This window comes from Pantherophis guttatus, chromosome 5, assembly GCF_059756535.1.
Source record: "Pantherophis guttatus breed Tessera chromosome 5, ASM5975653v1, whole genome shotgun sequence".
NCBI lineage: Eukaryota > Metazoa > Chordata > Lepidosauria > Squamata > Colubridae > Pantherophis > Pantherophis guttatus.
Window position 1 is genome coordinate 48571442 of NC_142067.1, and position 18271 is coordinate 48589712.

Below are 18271 nucleotides of genomic sequence, written 5' to 3' on the forward strand. Positions count from 1 at the left end.
GCAGGGAGGTGGATCCAATTAGATGGATCCACCCCAAGCGCCTGATGGATCCTGATAGGTTCCAGACGGAGCTTGGGCCATTTCCTGAGGATCTAGCACATGACTCGGCCGAGGACCTGGTAGCCGCCTGGGATCGGGCGGCTGGTGGGGCCTTGGACCGAGTTGTGCCTTTGCGGCCTCTGACCCGATGACGATCCCGTGCGGCTCCTTGGTTTACTGAGGAGCTGAGGGAAATGAAGCGCCGGAAAAGACGCCTGGAGAGCGGTTGGAGGGCCAGTCTCGCTGAATCTGATCGAACACTGGTAAGGTCGCATATTAAGGCCTACCTAGTGGCGATAGAGACGGCAAAGTCTAACTACTTTTCCGCCTCTATTGCGTCATCAGGGAATCGTCCGGCCGCCCTGTTTAGGGTGACCCGCGCCCTGCTCCATCCGGGAGTGCAGGAGGATCCCTTAGAAGGCAGGGCGGAGGATTTCGGACAATACCTGTATGACAAAATCGCCCAGATCCGGGGGGATTTGGACTCTGACTGGGTAGATCAGGGCAGGGTGACGAGGAATAGTCTTGAGAATGTTATCTGGGAGGAGTTTGATGCTGTGACTCCTGATGATGTGGACAGGATTTTGGGGAGACTTAGTGCGGCCACATGTTTACTGGACCCGTGTCCCTCCTGGTTGGTACTGGCTTCCCGGGAGGTTACACGAGGCTGGCTCCAGGGTGTTATCAACGCTTCGTTGAGTGAGGGTTACTTCCCCACCGCCTTGAAAGAGGCGGTGGTGAGGCCTCTCCTCAAGAAGCCGTCCCTGGATCCGGCAATATTGGCCAACTGTCGTCCTGTCTCCAACCTTCGCTTTATGGCGAAGGTTGTTGAGAGTGTGGTCGCACGACAGTTTCCGCAATTCCTGGAGGAAACATCTTATCTAGATCCGTTCCAGTCGGGTTTCAGGTCTGGGCACAGCACAGAAACGGCATTGGTCGCGTTGGTTGATGATCTCTGGAGGGCTCGGGACAGGGGTTGTTCCTCTGTTCTGGTCCTGTTAGACCTCTCAGCGGCTTTTGATACCATCGACCATGGTATCATGCTGCACCGGCTGGAAGAGTTGGGGGTGGGAGGCACCGTGTTGCGGTGGTTCTTCTCCTTTCTCTCCGACCGGTCGCAGTTTGTGTTGGCAGGGGGGCAGAGGTCGACCTCGAGGCCTCTCATTTGTGGAGTGCCGCAGGGATCGGTCCTCTCGCCTCTCCTGTTCAACATTTATGTGAAGCCGCTGGGTGAGATCATCCGTGGCTTTGGGGTGAGATACCACCAGTACGCTGATGACACCCAGCTGTACATCTCCACCCCAGGCCACCCCAACGATGCCCTTGAAGTGATGTCCCAGTGCCTGGAGGCTGTACGGATCTGGATGGGGAGGAACAGGCTCAAGCTCAACCCTTCCAAGACTGAGTGGCTGTGGCTCCCGGCATCCCGATATAGTCAGTTGACTCCATCACTGACTATTGGGGGCGAGTCATTGGCCCCCACAGAGAGGGCTCGCAATCTGGGAGTCCTCCTGGATATGCAGCTGTCCTTGGAGGAACATCTGACGGCTGTAACCAGGGGGACCTTTTGTCAGGTTCGCCTGATTCGCCAGTTGCGGCCCTTTCTTGATCGGGATTCCCTGTGCACAGTCACTCACGCCCTCGTCACCTCTCGCCTTGACTATTGCAACGCTCTCTACATGGGGCTCCCCTTGAGGAGCACCCGGAGGCTCCAGCTGGTCCAGAACGCAGCAGCGCAGGTAGTGACGGGAGCAGCATGGCGCTCCCATGTAACACCGCTCCTGCGCGAGCTGCACTGGCTCCCAGTTGTCTTCCGGGTGCGCTTCAAGGTGTTGGTTATCATCTTTAAAGCGCTCCATGGCATAGGGCCTAGCTATCTTCGAGACCGCCTGCTGCTACCAACGACCTCCCATCGACCCGTGCGCTCCCACAGAGAGGGCCTCCTCGGGGTGCCATCAGCCAGACAATGTAGGCTGGTGACCCCCAGGGGGAGAGCCTTCTCTGTGGGGGCTCCCACCCTCTGGAATCAGCTCCCCACAGAGATAAGGAGAATCCAAGACCTCAGTGCCTTCCGTCGCGCCCTTAAAACCCATTTATTTAAACAAGCCGGGCTGGCTTAAGATGAAATTTTTAACTGTTTTTAAATGTTTTAAACGTTTTTAATTGGTAAATGAGTTTTAATTGGGCCAAATTTATATATCTTTTAATTGTTTTTAATATTTGTTCTGCATGTTTTTTAATCTGGCTGTACACCGCCCTGAGTCCTCAGGGAGAAGGGCGGTATAGAAATCCAATATAAAATAAAATAAATAAATTATTAAAATTATTTTGGATCATATGTTTACATGAAATTGAATCTATATAGCCTTACAAATATATTACAGAAAATAATCTAATTATTTCTTTGGAGAAATATTCTGAGACTCATAAGAGAAACCACTTGCTGCTTCCTCTGCAAAATATACTTATCATACTCCCTTATTATAGGTTGCTGGTTAAGATTTTTGTTCTTACAACATGGTGGTTATTGATTACTGCAAATTCATTTATTTACAGGTAGCTTCAGAAATCTATTCTTATATGCAAATAACATTTGTGGATAGAAGTAACAGATTTACCACATTAAATTAAAATACTAGCCTGTAAAACAAGATATAATTTGAAATTATTTATGATATGATTATTTATGATAATAAAAATATTTTCCTAGTAGTAAAATAGTAGTAAAATAAATGTAAAATATTAATTCTTTCTTGTTTCATTGTTGATATTTTTCTTCAGTCATTTATATCTCTAAAGAATTTCTGCAACTTCTACTGACAGCATTCTTATTGCATCATAAATCCTCAATAATATATACATGAAATTACATGATTTACATATTTTGAAATATAAATCTTTCTTTATATAAAGTATCAATAATCAAAATGGTAATATTTATAATCAATTCAGAAATATTTGTTTTCAAGTTTGCTTCCCTTTTTCATAATTATAAGGAAAATATATATTCTTCATGACATGAATAAATTATAAATACTATAATGAATGATAGTTAAGTTACATGATTGTTATGCCCAATTATCATGTCCTTTTGTAACTTTAATAAAGCAAATGGAATTTGAAATCTCATAATTGTAGAATGTCAAATATGTTAAATGTAATTTATTTGAATTAGTAACATTGCTGCATCACCATACAATTTTTTTTTAAATTTGATTTATATGCCGCCCTTCTCTGGACACTCAGGGCGGCTTACAATGCATTAAGCAATAGCCTTCATACTTTTGTATATTTATACAAAGTCAGCTTATTGCCCCCACAAACTGGTCCTCATTTCACCTACCTTAGAAAGGATGGAAGGCTGAGTCAACTTTGAGCCTGGGAGATTCGAACTTGCAGTAATTGCAGGCAGCTGAATGTTAATAACAGGCTATTAGTCTGCTGCGCCACCAGGCTCTTCATATAAATTAATTTATATGTTCTTATTTGATTACATACTAGAGTATTAAAATGAATCTTCACATGCAAATGAAAAGTTAAAATTTATAATTTTCCATAGTAATCAAAAACTTGTACTTTTCTTCTTACCAGTTGTAATAAACTTCTTACATAGTTGTAATAAAATTGGAATTTTAGTGTTCATTTAGCTTATAAAGAAAACATTGTATCTATATGTCGTTATAGAAAGGGCAAACGTATTGAGGAAAGTGATAAATATACATTAAGAGGCAGGAATATGGAACTAACCGTAAAAGACATAAAAAACATTGATTCTGGTCCATATATTTGTGAAGCAAGAAATAAAGCAGGAAGAGTGACAAATCAGACTTTCATGCAAGTTTTTGGTAAGTATTGTTTGGTTGGGCTATCTTTGAACTTCAGTTCAAATGTATTGTATGTAAAATTCTTAGAAATGTTTAATTGACTCTGAAATAAATTCAGAGGTCCTTCACTTTCTTAGTTAGGAAAGCCATCTGATCCCTTGCTGTTACTAAACTTGCTGTTTTTTAAATCAGACCTTTACAAAAGAAGGTTACAGAAAAAGTGTTAGGAAAAATATTTTTTCATTTTAGTACAAATTAAAAGTTTGATTATTTTTTTTAAAAAAATATAATAAAACTCACTGCTGCCTTACACATAATGATGGAAGTATACTGAGAAATTATAAGTTCCTCTGTACAATCTACCTCTGCCCGTATCAAAATTCTATTCTTTTATATAGAGGAGGAAGTCTAAAAAAAAAAAAAAGAAAGAAAGAAAAAGAAAGAAACAAGGAAATCTATGATGTCCCATTTGCAAAAACCCAGCCAGTTGTTTTTTACAGTCTGAGAAAAAATGATTCAAATGGAAAATATAGGATAAACATGACCAGATGATATTCATGTCACATTGATATTTTTAAAAAATAGTTCTATTGTTTCCCAGGACTTTAAAAATATTTCAGTCCTCTCTATTTGTATAAGGGTTCTCTGCCTTCTTATACCAAAAGGAATCAATGTAATTAGATTCTTCCTCTTTCCCAGAAATTCATTTATTTTCCCTTAATTGTTCCTACATGTTTTTATAAGGTTATTTCTGCTTATCTCTATAGTTTCTTATCCATTCAATCTGGAAAATTTTAAAGCAGTAGCTTTAAAATAGTCATTTTGCTATTTTTTGAAATATTAGTGAATTCCAATAAAGGAGAACAATTGTAGTTCAGGGTTGAAATGAAGAGTCCTTGATGCTCTATGAACCTGAAAAGATTAAATATAAAAAGATTAAAAAGAAAAGAACCAAGCTCAGAGAGCACCAAGGACCCCTCATTAGTGAATTCATAAGAAAAGTTAAAAAATAAAAATATTGTGACAACATTAGCTACTAAATAGTTCACTTTCATAAAAGCAGCTGCTGGATATTTACAAGGGTTAGACATAAATTGTGGAGCACACCAAAGGAACTGGAGAACAGAGAAGAAGAAAAACACGACATATCTTGCATCTGCAGGAGTAAGCTTTATAATGTCCAGTCTAATCTATAAAGGATCGTAATGTGGTGAGAAAGACAAGAACAAAGAAGAGCAAGGGAGATTGAATATAGCTATTATTTTATACAATCAATGTTATTTTCATTAAGTGCATGTAAGCCCTCTGGAATGAATTACCCCCGGACATACGAAGGATCCCCGACCTCCGTACCTTCTGTTGTGCAGTGAAGACCCTGTTATTCCAGCAAGCCGCTCTGATGGGATAAATGATTTTAATTTAGTTTTAATGGGGTTTTAAAATTGGTTTTAAAATGAGAGTTTTAAATTCGGCCTATGACTTAATTATTTTAATCTGCTTTTAAATTCTATTTTGTACATTGTTTTTATTATGGCTGTTCACCGCCCTGAGTCCTATGGGAGAAGGGCGGTATATAAATAAAATAAAATAAATAAATAAACTAAATTTAGTTTACCCATGTATATTGAAAATAGGCAACATGTATTTCAATATTTAACTTTCTCAGCTAGAAAACCTCTACCAAAAGAAGAATAATGTTTCAATGTAAATAAACATTAGGAGTAAAATAAACATGTATATCAAGAAGGTGTTGTATGTAGCCTTTGATACCAAGAACAAGTAATATAATTTATATTTCTAACAGTACAGCCTCAAATAATACAACTTAAAAATGAAACCACCTTTGAAAATGGTCAAGCCACTCTGATATGTGAAGCAGAAGGAGAACCAGTTCCAGAAATTACTTGGAAAAGAGCTGTTGATGGAATAACTTTTTCTGAGGGTGACAAGGTAAATTAATGTATACAATTCCTATAATAATCAATATTGTATTTATTCAAAGTGTATTCGATTATATTCAAATATAATTTCAGTTAGATAAAAACATTTTATGTGTGAAATTTTCATATATAAGTATGAAAATCCTGCCTTCCCAGGCTGCAGGAAACAGAATAATTTGGATTAAAGAGAATACTCTTCCTTCGATTATTTTCTGTGCAGGACTTAATATTATGCTTGAATTACACTTTTATTTATACAAAATGGCTGTTTTCTATCTTACCCACAGGATATTTGAGAATTTTGTTCACATTTCATTGTTTGCATTTTGATTTTTATTATTGGAATTGACATGAGAAATTACTGTTGATGTTGCTTTTTTATTTACATCTTTCATCACTTTGAAACTACTCTGCACATTGACAGACATTTCTTCTTCATTTCTTTATTGCTTTGACATAATCTATTTTTTAAAAAAATGGATTTTATGATATCTGTTTCTGCTTGACTTTATCTTAAAAGATATCCTTATTTTATAATATGTTAGAAAAATGTGGGAGCCATAGAGAATGCAGATTAATTAAGAAATAATAGCTGGGGTGAAATGCTACCAGTTCACACTGGTTCGGGCGAACTGGTAGTTAACTGGTTTGTCTGAACCGGTATTTTCGACGATCAGCTGTGCTGCGCAGTTTATATTCACTAGAAAGTAGGAACTCCTGCTTTCTAGCAAAGCTAAATTGCACAGCACAGCTGTTCCCCCCACTCGCTGTTCTACTTATCTTCCCAAGCCTCCTTTTCCGCACGAAGCACAAGTTTTGTGTGCATTGTGAATAAGCGACAGCATGCTTTTGGTGTGCAATGTGCATGTGCACGCAGCATGCTTTTGGTGCACACTGCGCATGTACACTCAGCAAACCAATGGCAATCTGCAGTGGATTTCATCACTGAATAATAGTATGATGAGATACGAAGCATCCATACTAAAATCTACTAACTAGATAGGTAAATATAAAAACCACAGTGTCCATAATTATTTCATTACAATTTCCTTATCATTTGAAATAAATTTCTAATGCATTTTATCTAATGAAAAATTGGTTGACAAAAATAACAGAAGGTTTGGGATTTTGTGGATGGCACTCACACAAACCAATGAAACCTAACCAAGGCAACATTTATTTAATCATATAAATACTTCTATATAAATGTACAATCAGAACCTCTGTCAAAAATGTTCTGGTGTTTCAGCACATTTCCAGGTCACTTCAAAGTCTTTTACACAATCTTTATGCTGCTAAGTGTAGTCAATATGCAATAAATTGCATATTGCTTCAATGGAGATTGCATTGAAGCTGTTAAATTATTTTGTGAAACTTCTTCACCTACTTGCCTTTATTCCTTCCAAACATATTTTTTTAGAAAACTCTTTTAAAAAATTGGAATAATATTTGATTATTATTGTAATTCACTGATTTAAATAATCTTATAGCATTTTGGCAAGTAATTCTTTTTTTTTTTTTTACTAAAGGACTGTAGTTGGCATGTAAAAATTCAGCAGAATCCTGATAAAAATTGTTTCCAAACTAATTTTACAATAAGCTTTAATGAGAAATTATTTTGGAACTTTGCACTATCGGATCTCCTATACCTGAAGCAGAACTTAAAGCTCACATTTAGAAAATGTGATCCAGAAAAGCATTATGTGAAGATTTTATTTATCATTAAAGTTTAAAAGAAAAATATGCACAGGAAGCTGCAGTTTTGCCAGCCCTTTTAAATAAAAAACAATTTGGCCTATCTCTCTATATTCAGTGGTCAACATGCAATCATTGTTTTCATAATAATATGTTAAACAGATAGACATTTTCAACTGTACATATATTTGCTAAGTTATGCCTTAATAGGCAATGCACAATTATTTATGTTAATGTATCTTTGGATAGAATGCAAAGGTAATAGAGTCTGTTTGTATGTGTGTGTGTGTCCATGGGAAGGTGGGACATTCAACATTTGACCAATGTTTCACTGCTAGCCATTCAATTGTATCTGGCCCTTTGCCACTCTATGGATCAGCACTTTCCATATCCCTCTGTCTCATACTGCTTCCTTCAGATACTCCATTATCATCCCTGTGTCATCCTTTATAGTGTCATCCTATATAGCTTTGAGTTATATTTTTAGTCTAGGTCTTTGTCTAGGACTTCTTTCTTTGTGATTTTTGCAGTCAATGAGTTGCATAATAGTTGTGTCCAGCACCACAATTTTAAGATGCCCACCCTTCTCCTATCTGCCTTTTTCGGAGTCTAAGTTTCACAGACATAATTAGCAATTGGATTATTGTTGTCTAATCTGTATTTGGTTGGGAGCTGATACCTTTATTCTTCCAGATGTTATTGATGCCAGACATTACAGTACCTCCAAATGTTATGTGCCTTCTGATCTCAATGCTGCAGTCACCCCATTGGTCAATTTTAGAATCAAGGAAGTTGAATTCCTGTATTGTTTCAATGGTCTCATTGTTGATCTGCACCCTGACCTGTGTGTTCTCTGCAGTTGTCATTATCTTTGTTTTTTTGTAGGTGCATTCCAATTTTTTCACTTTCATCTTTGTGAAATCATATTTAATCTTCCTAGGTCCTAGTAATTTTTATGAAGGTCAGCATTATTTATCCATTAGTTTCGTTTTATCAGTGTTCTGTGATGGTGTTGTATTTAATATAACCTTTTGGTTGGTCATATTTTATTAAGTTTATTAATTTACCTTTATTATTTTCATTATTTTTGTTTTTTGCTTGGCATTGCATTAAAATAAATTCACTAGGAAATCCCAATTACTCTTATTTTTTACTTGATTAATAATTTGTAAATTACTTTCAGAATGGTATTAGTCTCTATGGTAATCTTGTAATGTAGGTTAGGTGTGGTTTAGCTGTTGACTTTTTCTGGTACTTATAAATATGACTTGTTTCTTCTTCAAGTTCATTTTCAAGTCTGAAAACTTATTGTCATTTTTATATATCTTTGAAGATTATTCATCTTTGAAGGTTTCCAAATTGTTGGTGAAAAGAACAATGTTGGGCAAACATAATTGGTTGATCTTTATTACTGCTTTGGACCAGTTCAGCTATTTGAATATGTCTGCAAACTTGCTAATAACATTTTTGATAAATGTTGAATTTCTTATATATATTAAAGGTGGCAATCTTTTCATTTATGTATGTGGTAGCTGTAGCATTTCTATAAATTAATCTAGGATTCTTTCACACTTAAACTTTAGAGCTTCAGTTATAACACTCAATTTAGCAGAGTCAAAGCTGTTTGAAAGTCAATGAATGTCAGGCAAAGTGATAGTTGGTATTCACTGCAATGTTCAATAATATGCTGAATCCTTTGTATATGCTCTATAGTGCCAAATCCATTCCAGAAATGAGCTCATTCTCTTAGTTGAACAAGGTCCAATGTTTTCACTTGATTTTGAGAAGTTTGTATAGAATTAAAATCATTAATTGTACGGTAGGTTTAATATCTTCTTCATCACCTTTTTCTGTTCTTTGGAATCTTTCAATGGTGGTATAATGGTGAAAATATGTTATTATTTTAAACAGTAAATAAATAATTTTGACAATATTCTGTAAAGCTACCAACATATCTCTAAGCACTGTCTAATCATCACTTGGGAAGAGAGCTATCACTCCTTCATCTCTATCCAAGATTTCTAAGCTTCAATAGTGTATGTAATCTTATTCTATTTTTCTCCCTCACCAGCTGGAGAGTAGTTCTTGGCTTGAAATGACTGAGAAGGAGTTATCTTCTTCATTTTATGAGGCATACCATTAACATAATGTTACATCCAAGCCATTAAACTAAATTGAGAGAGTTTGGGTTTAAATCACTCACCCATTCAGCATGTTACATGAACAATTATGGCCTGGATAGGACAGAATGGAATATAGAAAAGTAATTGTCTAAGCAGCCATGAAAACACTAAGTTCTAAAATATTAAATATTAAGCAGTTATGCAATATTTTGGCTCAACTGGGACATTTAGAATGTATAGTTATACAGGAATATGTAGATAACTTTGAAGAAGAATTGCTAAGAGTGTTACACAAATATCAGCTAGGCTATGATAAATAGGTAGGTGTGAGAAAATACAAGGTTGTCTTGCTTGATTCTCTTTCATATTATTATTATTATTATTTATTATTTATTCGATTTGTATACCGCCCTACTCCCGAAGGACTCAGGGCGGTGAACAGCCAAACAATAAAATAACATAGACATAAAAAATTTAAAAACCAAATAAAATCAAATTAAATTATTTTGGCCCAGACAGATTAAAACACCCCAATAATTTAAAAACAGATTAAAATTTACATATTTAAAAGGGAAGAGATTAGGCCAAGCCCGCCTGCTGGAATAAAAAGGTCTTCACAGCGCGGCGGAAGGTGCGCAGATCCGGGATCCTCCGTATCTCCAGGGGGAGCTCATTCCAGACGGTAGGTGCCCCCACAGAGAAGGCTCTCCCCCTAGGGGTCGCCAGCCGACATTGTTTGTCTGACGGCACTCGGAGGAGTCCCTCTCTATGAGAGCGTACTGGCCGGTGGGAGGCTATTGGTGGTAGTAGGCGGTCCCGTAGATAACCAGGTCCTAAGCCATGGAGCGCTTTAAAGGTGGTAACCAAAACCTTGAAGCGCACCCGGAAGACCACCGGGAGCCAGTGCAGCTCGCGCAGGAGAGGTGTCACATGGGAGCGCCACGTCGCTCCCATTACCACCCGCGCGGCCGCACTCTGCGCCAGTTGGAGCCTCCGGGTGCTCCTCAAGGGGAGCCCCATGTAGAGAGCATTACAATAGTCCAGGCGGGAGGTGACGAGGGCATGAGTGACCGTGCGTAACGAGTCCCGATCCAGAAAGGGACGCAACTGGCGAATCAGGCGAACCTGATGAAAAATCCTCCCGGTCACGGCCGTCAAGTGCTCTTCTAAAGACAGCCGTGAATCCAGGAGGACGCCCAAGTTGCGAGCCCTCTCCGTGGGGGCCAATGATTCGCCCCCAATAGTCAGTGATGGCGTCAACTGCCTATATCGGGACGTCGGAAACCACAGCCACTCGGTCTTGGATGGGTTGAGCCTGAGCCTGTTCCTCCCCATCCAGATCCGTACGGCCTCCAGGCACCGGGACATCACTTCAAGGGCATCGTTGGGGTGATCCGGGGTGGAGATGTACAGCTGGGTGTCGTCAGCGTACTGATGGTACTCCACCCCGAAACCACGGATGATATAAGAGAATAGAAAGAGAAATTTTGTCTTATTTTCAAGATTTGCAATTATACGCATGATAATAAAGTAGAGTTCCAATATCCTTGTGTGGTATATTTCTTGATTCAAGTTACCTCAAAAAGCAATGAATGAGAACATACTACTTCATAAGGCAGTTTGGTCAGGATCTCTTTTTTTCCAGTCTTTGCCAACCGAATGTAGTCCTGTTTCCTTGGGCAATATAAAAGGTATCTATACCCTTCAGATATTTGACTACGATCCTCAGATTTTAACCCAGTTATCTCTACTATAAACTAAACATATTATATCCATTAAGTTTTCCTCAAAAATTAGCTTTCTGGATACTTTACTGTTATGACTTGCCACTAAACTTCTTCCAGTTGGAGACTATCTTGTTGCCCTAGCTGGTCAGAGTATTTAAAATGAATGCTGTATTTAAAATAAAGTCTGACCAACACAGAATAGAATAAAACAATTATTTTCCATGATCTTGACTTTATATATCAGTCCTAAGTAGACTAGACTGGAAAATTAACTCCATAGGAAGGCTAAAATTATTTTTGAGATTAGCTATTATAGCAGAATCTTAAAAGTTTAATTTTATCTCATACTTTTCTTTATAGTTCAGTAAATTAGGAAGGTGTCTGCCTGCCTTCTGAATATTATCTTATAATTCTGGAGTTAAAAATGCTTTGGCACCTTTTGCTTAGGAAACAGTTCTTGCATATGCAAAATGGGCAAACAGAAACTAAGTGTAGATTAAAAAAATCATGTACTTTACCTTTGAAGAGTGAATATATACTGAAAGTATAAATAGAAATAATTCTGTATTAAAATGCTTTACATTGCAGCTGTTATTTTTAGCAGCTCCAGTGTTACTAGATGAGGTGTGATACGAACATATATTTAGGAAATACAAGCTACAGAAAATAGAATCAAAGAAACAATTTTGTATTGGCTAGCTTGTATTCTAAAATTTCATAGTTCTTTATAGTGTCTTAAAACATGATTACATGTACTGGTGTTTTAGAAAGTAACATAATATCTGCTTTGTGTCATAAGTGCCTTGGTGATGCAGCGGACTAAAGTGCTGTTAAGTAGCACTTAGCTGCCAGCTGCCTGCAATTACTGCAAGTTCAAATCTCACCAGGTTCAAGGTTGATTCAGCCTTCCATCCTTCTGAGGTAGGTAAAATGAGGACCTGGATTGTGGGGGCAATAAGCTAACTTTGTATAAAAAGAACACTGCTTAGAGGGGGGCCGAAAGCCCTACTAAGCAAGTATATATAAAAGTATGAAGGCTATTGCTTAACGCATTGTAAGCTATCCTGAGTCTCTGAAGAAGGGTGGAATATAAATTGAACCAATAAATAAATAAATAAATAAATAAATAAATAAATAAATAAATAAATAAATAAATAAATAAATAAATAAATAAATAAACAAACTTCTCTCTTTCCTTTTTCTTCTGTTCAATCATGTTGAATTCTTGACAAGTCCTTGCAATTTTCTTGGCAAGCTTTTTCCCCCGCCCCATCCCGAGAAGTGCCATTGCCTCCTTCCTATGGACGAGAGAAAGCAACTTGTCCAAGGTCACCCAGCTGGCTTTGCACTAAAATGAGACTATAAATCACAGTTCCCTGGTTTTTAGCCTCATGCCCACACTACATTAAACTCTCTCACACTTCAAATTAGTATACAGTTTTAAGAAACAGTTTGTTCTTCCATTACATCTATAAAGAATCTGCTGAAAAAAAATGGTTGTTTTTTTTTTAATTTGTCTGTATTCTTCATTTCTTCTGGTTCTTTTGAGAGCCAATATGGTTTGATCCCAACAATAACTCTGCTCAAGTATATAAGGCAAAAATAAACATTATAATATCTTTTAGAAATAATTAGTAGTTTGCTCAAAATATTTAAATGCTACATATGAATTTGTAAGAACCATGCTGTGAATTGCTTTAGGATTAAGAGGAGAAATGAAACCATGAGGATAATGTGCAATACAACATTCTGAGAATGTAAAAAGTTAAAGATAGTTTTCTTAGAGATATTTTGATAATATCCATGTACAGGTTATATAGTATTCATTCAATACAAAAATCTGTCAATGAAACTTTGAAAATTTCAAAATTAGAACAATAACAATGGATAAAAGGGAACTGTCAGGAGTGGTTAAAAATATTACTTGTAGTGTTATGAAAATGCTAAGTTAAGAGAAGGGAAAATGAGAGCATGATGGGATTCTGTTTTTCTTCTCCCAAACAAAATATCATGGATTCTTACATACAATGTATATAACTTCTATAGTGGAGGAATGATGTGTCCCATTGATTCAGGTGAAATAATTTTACCTGAATAATTCTCTACCTCAAATAGTTTCATTTTTTTCTTCTGGCTAGAATTTACAAATTTAAATTGAATAACAGCATTTTTCAATCTTGTTTTTTGGCTAGTTGTTACTCAAGAGAAATAGTATTGATAGTTTATATTATTCAAACATTTCTAGACAAATTTTTTCTAGATTAATTTATTATTAAAAGTATTTAAAGTGTCCCTTAGCTTCATTTTCCATCCCCTTTTTCACCTTCCTATAATTACAGGTGCACCAATCCTGCCTCTTACAAGAACAGAAGAAATAATATTGGTTTTGGTATGTACAATGCCCTGTGTCACCTCTTTGTATAACCTACCAAAATATATTGCATGAAAACACCAGCATAAAGTAGTAATTAATCATATCTCATATTGCTACCATTTCTTAAATCATATCTTACATTCTTAAAAATATATTATTGTATTGGTGTATAACGGATAATTATTAAATAATTTTTGGTGCATCCAAAAAGTCATTCTCATTTTCCAATCTTTGAAATTAGCTGCTAGTTATAAAGATGGACAGAAAGCCAAAGCAACAACAATTAAACAAACTTTTTGTAATGATTTAATATTATATACTTCTTAATTACAACAAATAATTGTTTTCTCTATGGACGGGAAATTATACCAGTTCATTTAGAAAATTATAAAATGTTACAATAATTTGTATTTATGTGAGAAATTAAGTGACTTATAGATTTGATTCAAGGTGTTCAATTGAAAACATAGCCACATGCTTCAAATACAAGGTAAAGTTTAACATGACTGAATCAGTAGACAATAAGGAATATACACGTGGCAATACTCTGGAATTTTCTGCTGTTTCCAACAGGTGCATGGATAGAATGCATTTACCTGAAGAATGTGGGGAATATTGTGAATGTTTCATCCATATCCCAGAAGGAAGCTTCCATCAGCTTCTCCACATTTGTGGCTGTTGTGAATGACAGCCCTTACTCATCAAAGGTAGCTTTTCATCCTAGGAAATCTTGACCAATTGTTACAACCGCTGGAATTTTAATAATGCCTTCAGTTCAGATAGCATTTTCTGTTTCCATTGCTTTTCTGCTACTGAAGAACTAGCTCATTGTTTAAGGTGAAAATCCTGTATGATATTGTAGCCTAAGTAACTTATAAGTAACAGTACTTATTTATTCATCTGTCCCATGGGTACTAATTCATCAAGTAGTGTATTCCTTGACAAAGACAATGACAATATACTTTGTTAAGGATTCAATTTTATTTTGAAATCCAGTGATACAAATTCTCCTGGATGTGTAACATTTACTTGACTTCCAGAGATAGTTCTGATAGTTCTTGTAGAAATAGCGGTTGAACTAAATAGTACCAATGATAAAAATGTATATTTTTATCTAGGGCGTCATATTGCTTTGGCTCTCCTACCATCTATATTTAATAGCAACTTTTGAAATATTAAATTATTTTACTTTTGTTAATGAATAAGTGTTGTAAGTACCACAAAGCTACCAATCTTATGATTTGCAACTTACATTTGAGAAATGGCAGTATTGTACATAATAGAAATTTATTTCCTGTCATTATGGCTGGTGACACATGGCATTCTCTAGATCTAAGCCAAAACAAGTGTATTTGAAAATGTTATGACAAATGAGTAAAGTTTTTTAAAAAATAAAAATTGAATACTAGCATATTTTACTTGATGTTTCTCATGAGTAAATCAAATACATAAATGTTGTTTCTGTTGAAAAAATGTTGTTCTTGGACAGGGATAATATAGTTTCCTGCAGATTCTTATTGGTGGACTTTATAATACAGTTACCAGAAGAATCCAATTAATATCCACTGAAATCTGGAGGGAATATTATATCGAAGCAGAAGGAAAAAAGAATTACTTCTTGAGCTATTCTTATGTTGCAGTCAAAATCTACCTACTGAACAACTATATATGATGATGGAAGGATATTCATCACTTTGACTTACAAAATTATGCATATTTCAATAGAGTAGAAGTGGAAAAATGTAAAAATATATTTTCAGTTGAAGTTATTACTGAAATGAAAAAACTAAAATTACAGTACTGGAAGGAAGTAACTTTTCTGATTGGGGTCAGAAATTTTGACTAAAACACTGAAAGAAGTTAGAGTCTATCTTTTCTGTTCTTGGGAATGTACATATTATTTGTTATTTATCAATCTCTCTCTGCCACCTATAATAAATCTAAGTGGTAAAATCCAGAAAACCACTAGAGATAAAAAAAAAAAATCTGTATGTTTTTGCTGTTGATTAGTGGTGGGCAATCCATATATTTCTATGCTCTGATGGCTCACTAATACAAATGTGAAGGCACTAATAACCTTTTGCAGATAATGTTTTCTTATAATGCATAATTTTTAAAGGAAATATAGGAAGTATAAAAACAGAACAACAATTTTGAAAAATTTTATAGATATTATTGCCAGTATAGAGATCACAGCAGAAATAATTGTGGAATGATAAAAGGAGATACTTCCAGAATGAGATGTTTTAATAAAATGAATAGATTCCATAATTACAACTTTTTTTGGAAGGAACCAAATAGCAAGGCTCTTTTGCAAAGATGCCCATTAATATAAGGGATTGGGCAATGGGATCTTTGGTTGCCAATATTTTTAATTTGAATATACTTACATAGAAATTTATTTTTTTCTTACAAAGTTGATACATTGCAGTAGAAGAATGCCACTGATATCCATGTTTAAAGACTGGAATCTAAACTTACTTGACAATTAATATTACATCTATTGTATTTTTAAGAAAATATGTAGAGAAATCAGAATAATAATTGCATACAATGTATTTATATGTCATAGATGATAATAGAGTACGTTTAATGAAACTTCGAGCTATAAATATGTAAAATGGTTTTCTGGAAGGTATTGTAAGTTACACAGAGTTGACACTGACCTGATGGCAAATAATCAACTGTAGAACTGATTCTACACTGTAATTACAGTGCTTATAAAATTGCATTAACTATTATTATGTAGTCAATCTATCAAAGTTTTATATATTTGTTTTTTTCTACCTAGGGATGTTCAGAATTTTATGTGTGTAAATTGTTTTGTGTATTGACTAGCAGGTTTCAAATTACTCTGTGCCTGAATCTTTCAGGAAGCTTAATTTGTACATAGAATAGAATGGGACATTTTGTTCTGGAAAGAAATGGTTTAAAGGTTAGCAAAAAAACAAAAACAAAACAAAAAACATTGGCCACTAATGAAAGACAGGGAAGTAAGAGAAGATGCTAGGACAGTGATGGCTAACCTTTTTGCTATCACGTGCCAAAAGTGGGGATCATGTGGCGAGGTCGCGCACACGTATGTCCATACCCATAATTCAATGCGCCCCCCACCCCCCCACCAGCCCCGCTTTTGGCACGTGATGGCCCGGTGGGCCCAGTAGGCTCATTTTTTGCCCTCCCCAGGCTCCAGAGTCTTACTTGGAGCCTGGGGAGGGTGAAAACGTCCCATTTCCCAACTTCAGGTGGGCCCGGAAGGCCTGAAAATTAGCTGGCCGGCGCACATATGCGCGCTGGAGCTGTGTAGGGCAACGCTCGTGTGCCCACAGATATGGCTCCGCATGCCACTTGCAGCACCCATGCCATAGGTTTGCCATCACGGTGCTAGGCTGATAGGGAAGTGGATAGATCAATGGAATTTTCCACTGTAGTTTCTAAAATGAGGGGAGAGAAAGGGCAATTAATAACAACCTTACAGTGTTTACTCTGTCTGGATTTTGTTTCATTTCATACCTAAATAAATAGTGGGTTTTGGACAGAGGTGAAATGTAAAATTTGTTACTACCAGTTCTGTGGGCGTGGCTTGGTTGGGGGGGGTAATGTAACTGGGTGGGCGTGGCCAACTTTATTTTTATTTTAACTTTTCAAAACATTTTTTCTGAAAATGCAAAATAATGCTTTGAAAAGCCTCTGCCGATCAGGAACACAGCTGGGATCGTCAGAGCCTTTTCAAAGCATTTTTTAAACCACCTCTTCCTCTGAAGAGGTTGCAGAAAAAAAATGCTTTAAAAGTCTCTGATGATCCCAGCTGAGTTGCCTGATCGTTTTAAAAAATGCTTTGAAAAGTCTCTCTGATGATCAAGCAACTCAGCTGGGATCATCAGAGAGACTTTTAAAGCATTTTTTTTCTGCAACCTCTTCCGGGGAAGAGTGTGTGTTGCCTGATCATCACAGGCAACACAGACCGTCAGGCAACACAGCTGATCGTCAGAGACTTTTCAAAGCATTTTTTAAACCACCTCTTCCCTGGAAGAGGTTGCATAAAAAAATGCTTTGAAAAACCTCTGAGATCCCAGCTGAGCCACACAATCATCAGAGGCTTTTTTTTTACTTTTAAAACATTTTTTGGTGGAAGAAGTTGTAGAAAAAATGCTTTTAAAAGTAAAAAAAAAAGCCTCTGATGATTGTGCGGCACAGCTGGGCATGGGGGGGCGCAGGGATTTTTGCTACCAGTTCTCCGAACCACCCGCCGCCATCGGTACCAGATCGGGCGATCTGGTCCGAACCGGGAGCATTTCACCCCTGGTTTTGGATCTTGATTGTACCAAGCTGGGATCACATGATGTTTCACTTATTGTCCACAGTAGAACTGAGGCTATAAATCTGTCATGATCATATGAATTCTCACTTAATGGCCATTCTGCTTAGTGATGGAGTTGCCTGTCCCTGAAATTGTTAAGTGAGGACTACCTGTAATGGAATTGACTTGACCAAATTACTTGCATGGTAAATGCTTTCAGTCTATAAAGCTGATGATGTAGATAAACAT

At 36.6% G+C, this 18271-nt stretch overlaps 1 protein-coding gene across 4 annotated transcripts in view; it reads left to right on the forward strand.

Moving 5' to 3' along the window:
- The window catches only part of NCAM2 (neural cell adhesion molecule 2), a 196892-nt gene that overhangs the window by 89433 nt on the left and 89188 nt on the right, over positions 1-18271 (forward strand). For all 4 annotated transcript variants that reach the window (XM_034426183.3, XM_034426266.3, XM_034426347.3 and 1 more), the window contains exons 7-8: positions 3724-3884; positions 5668-5813. In XM_034426183.3, the coding sequence (XP_034282074.2) occupies positions 3724-3884; positions 5668-5813 (307 nt within the window). The remainder of the gene's footprint in view (positions 1-3723; positions 3885-5667; positions 5814-18271) is intronic.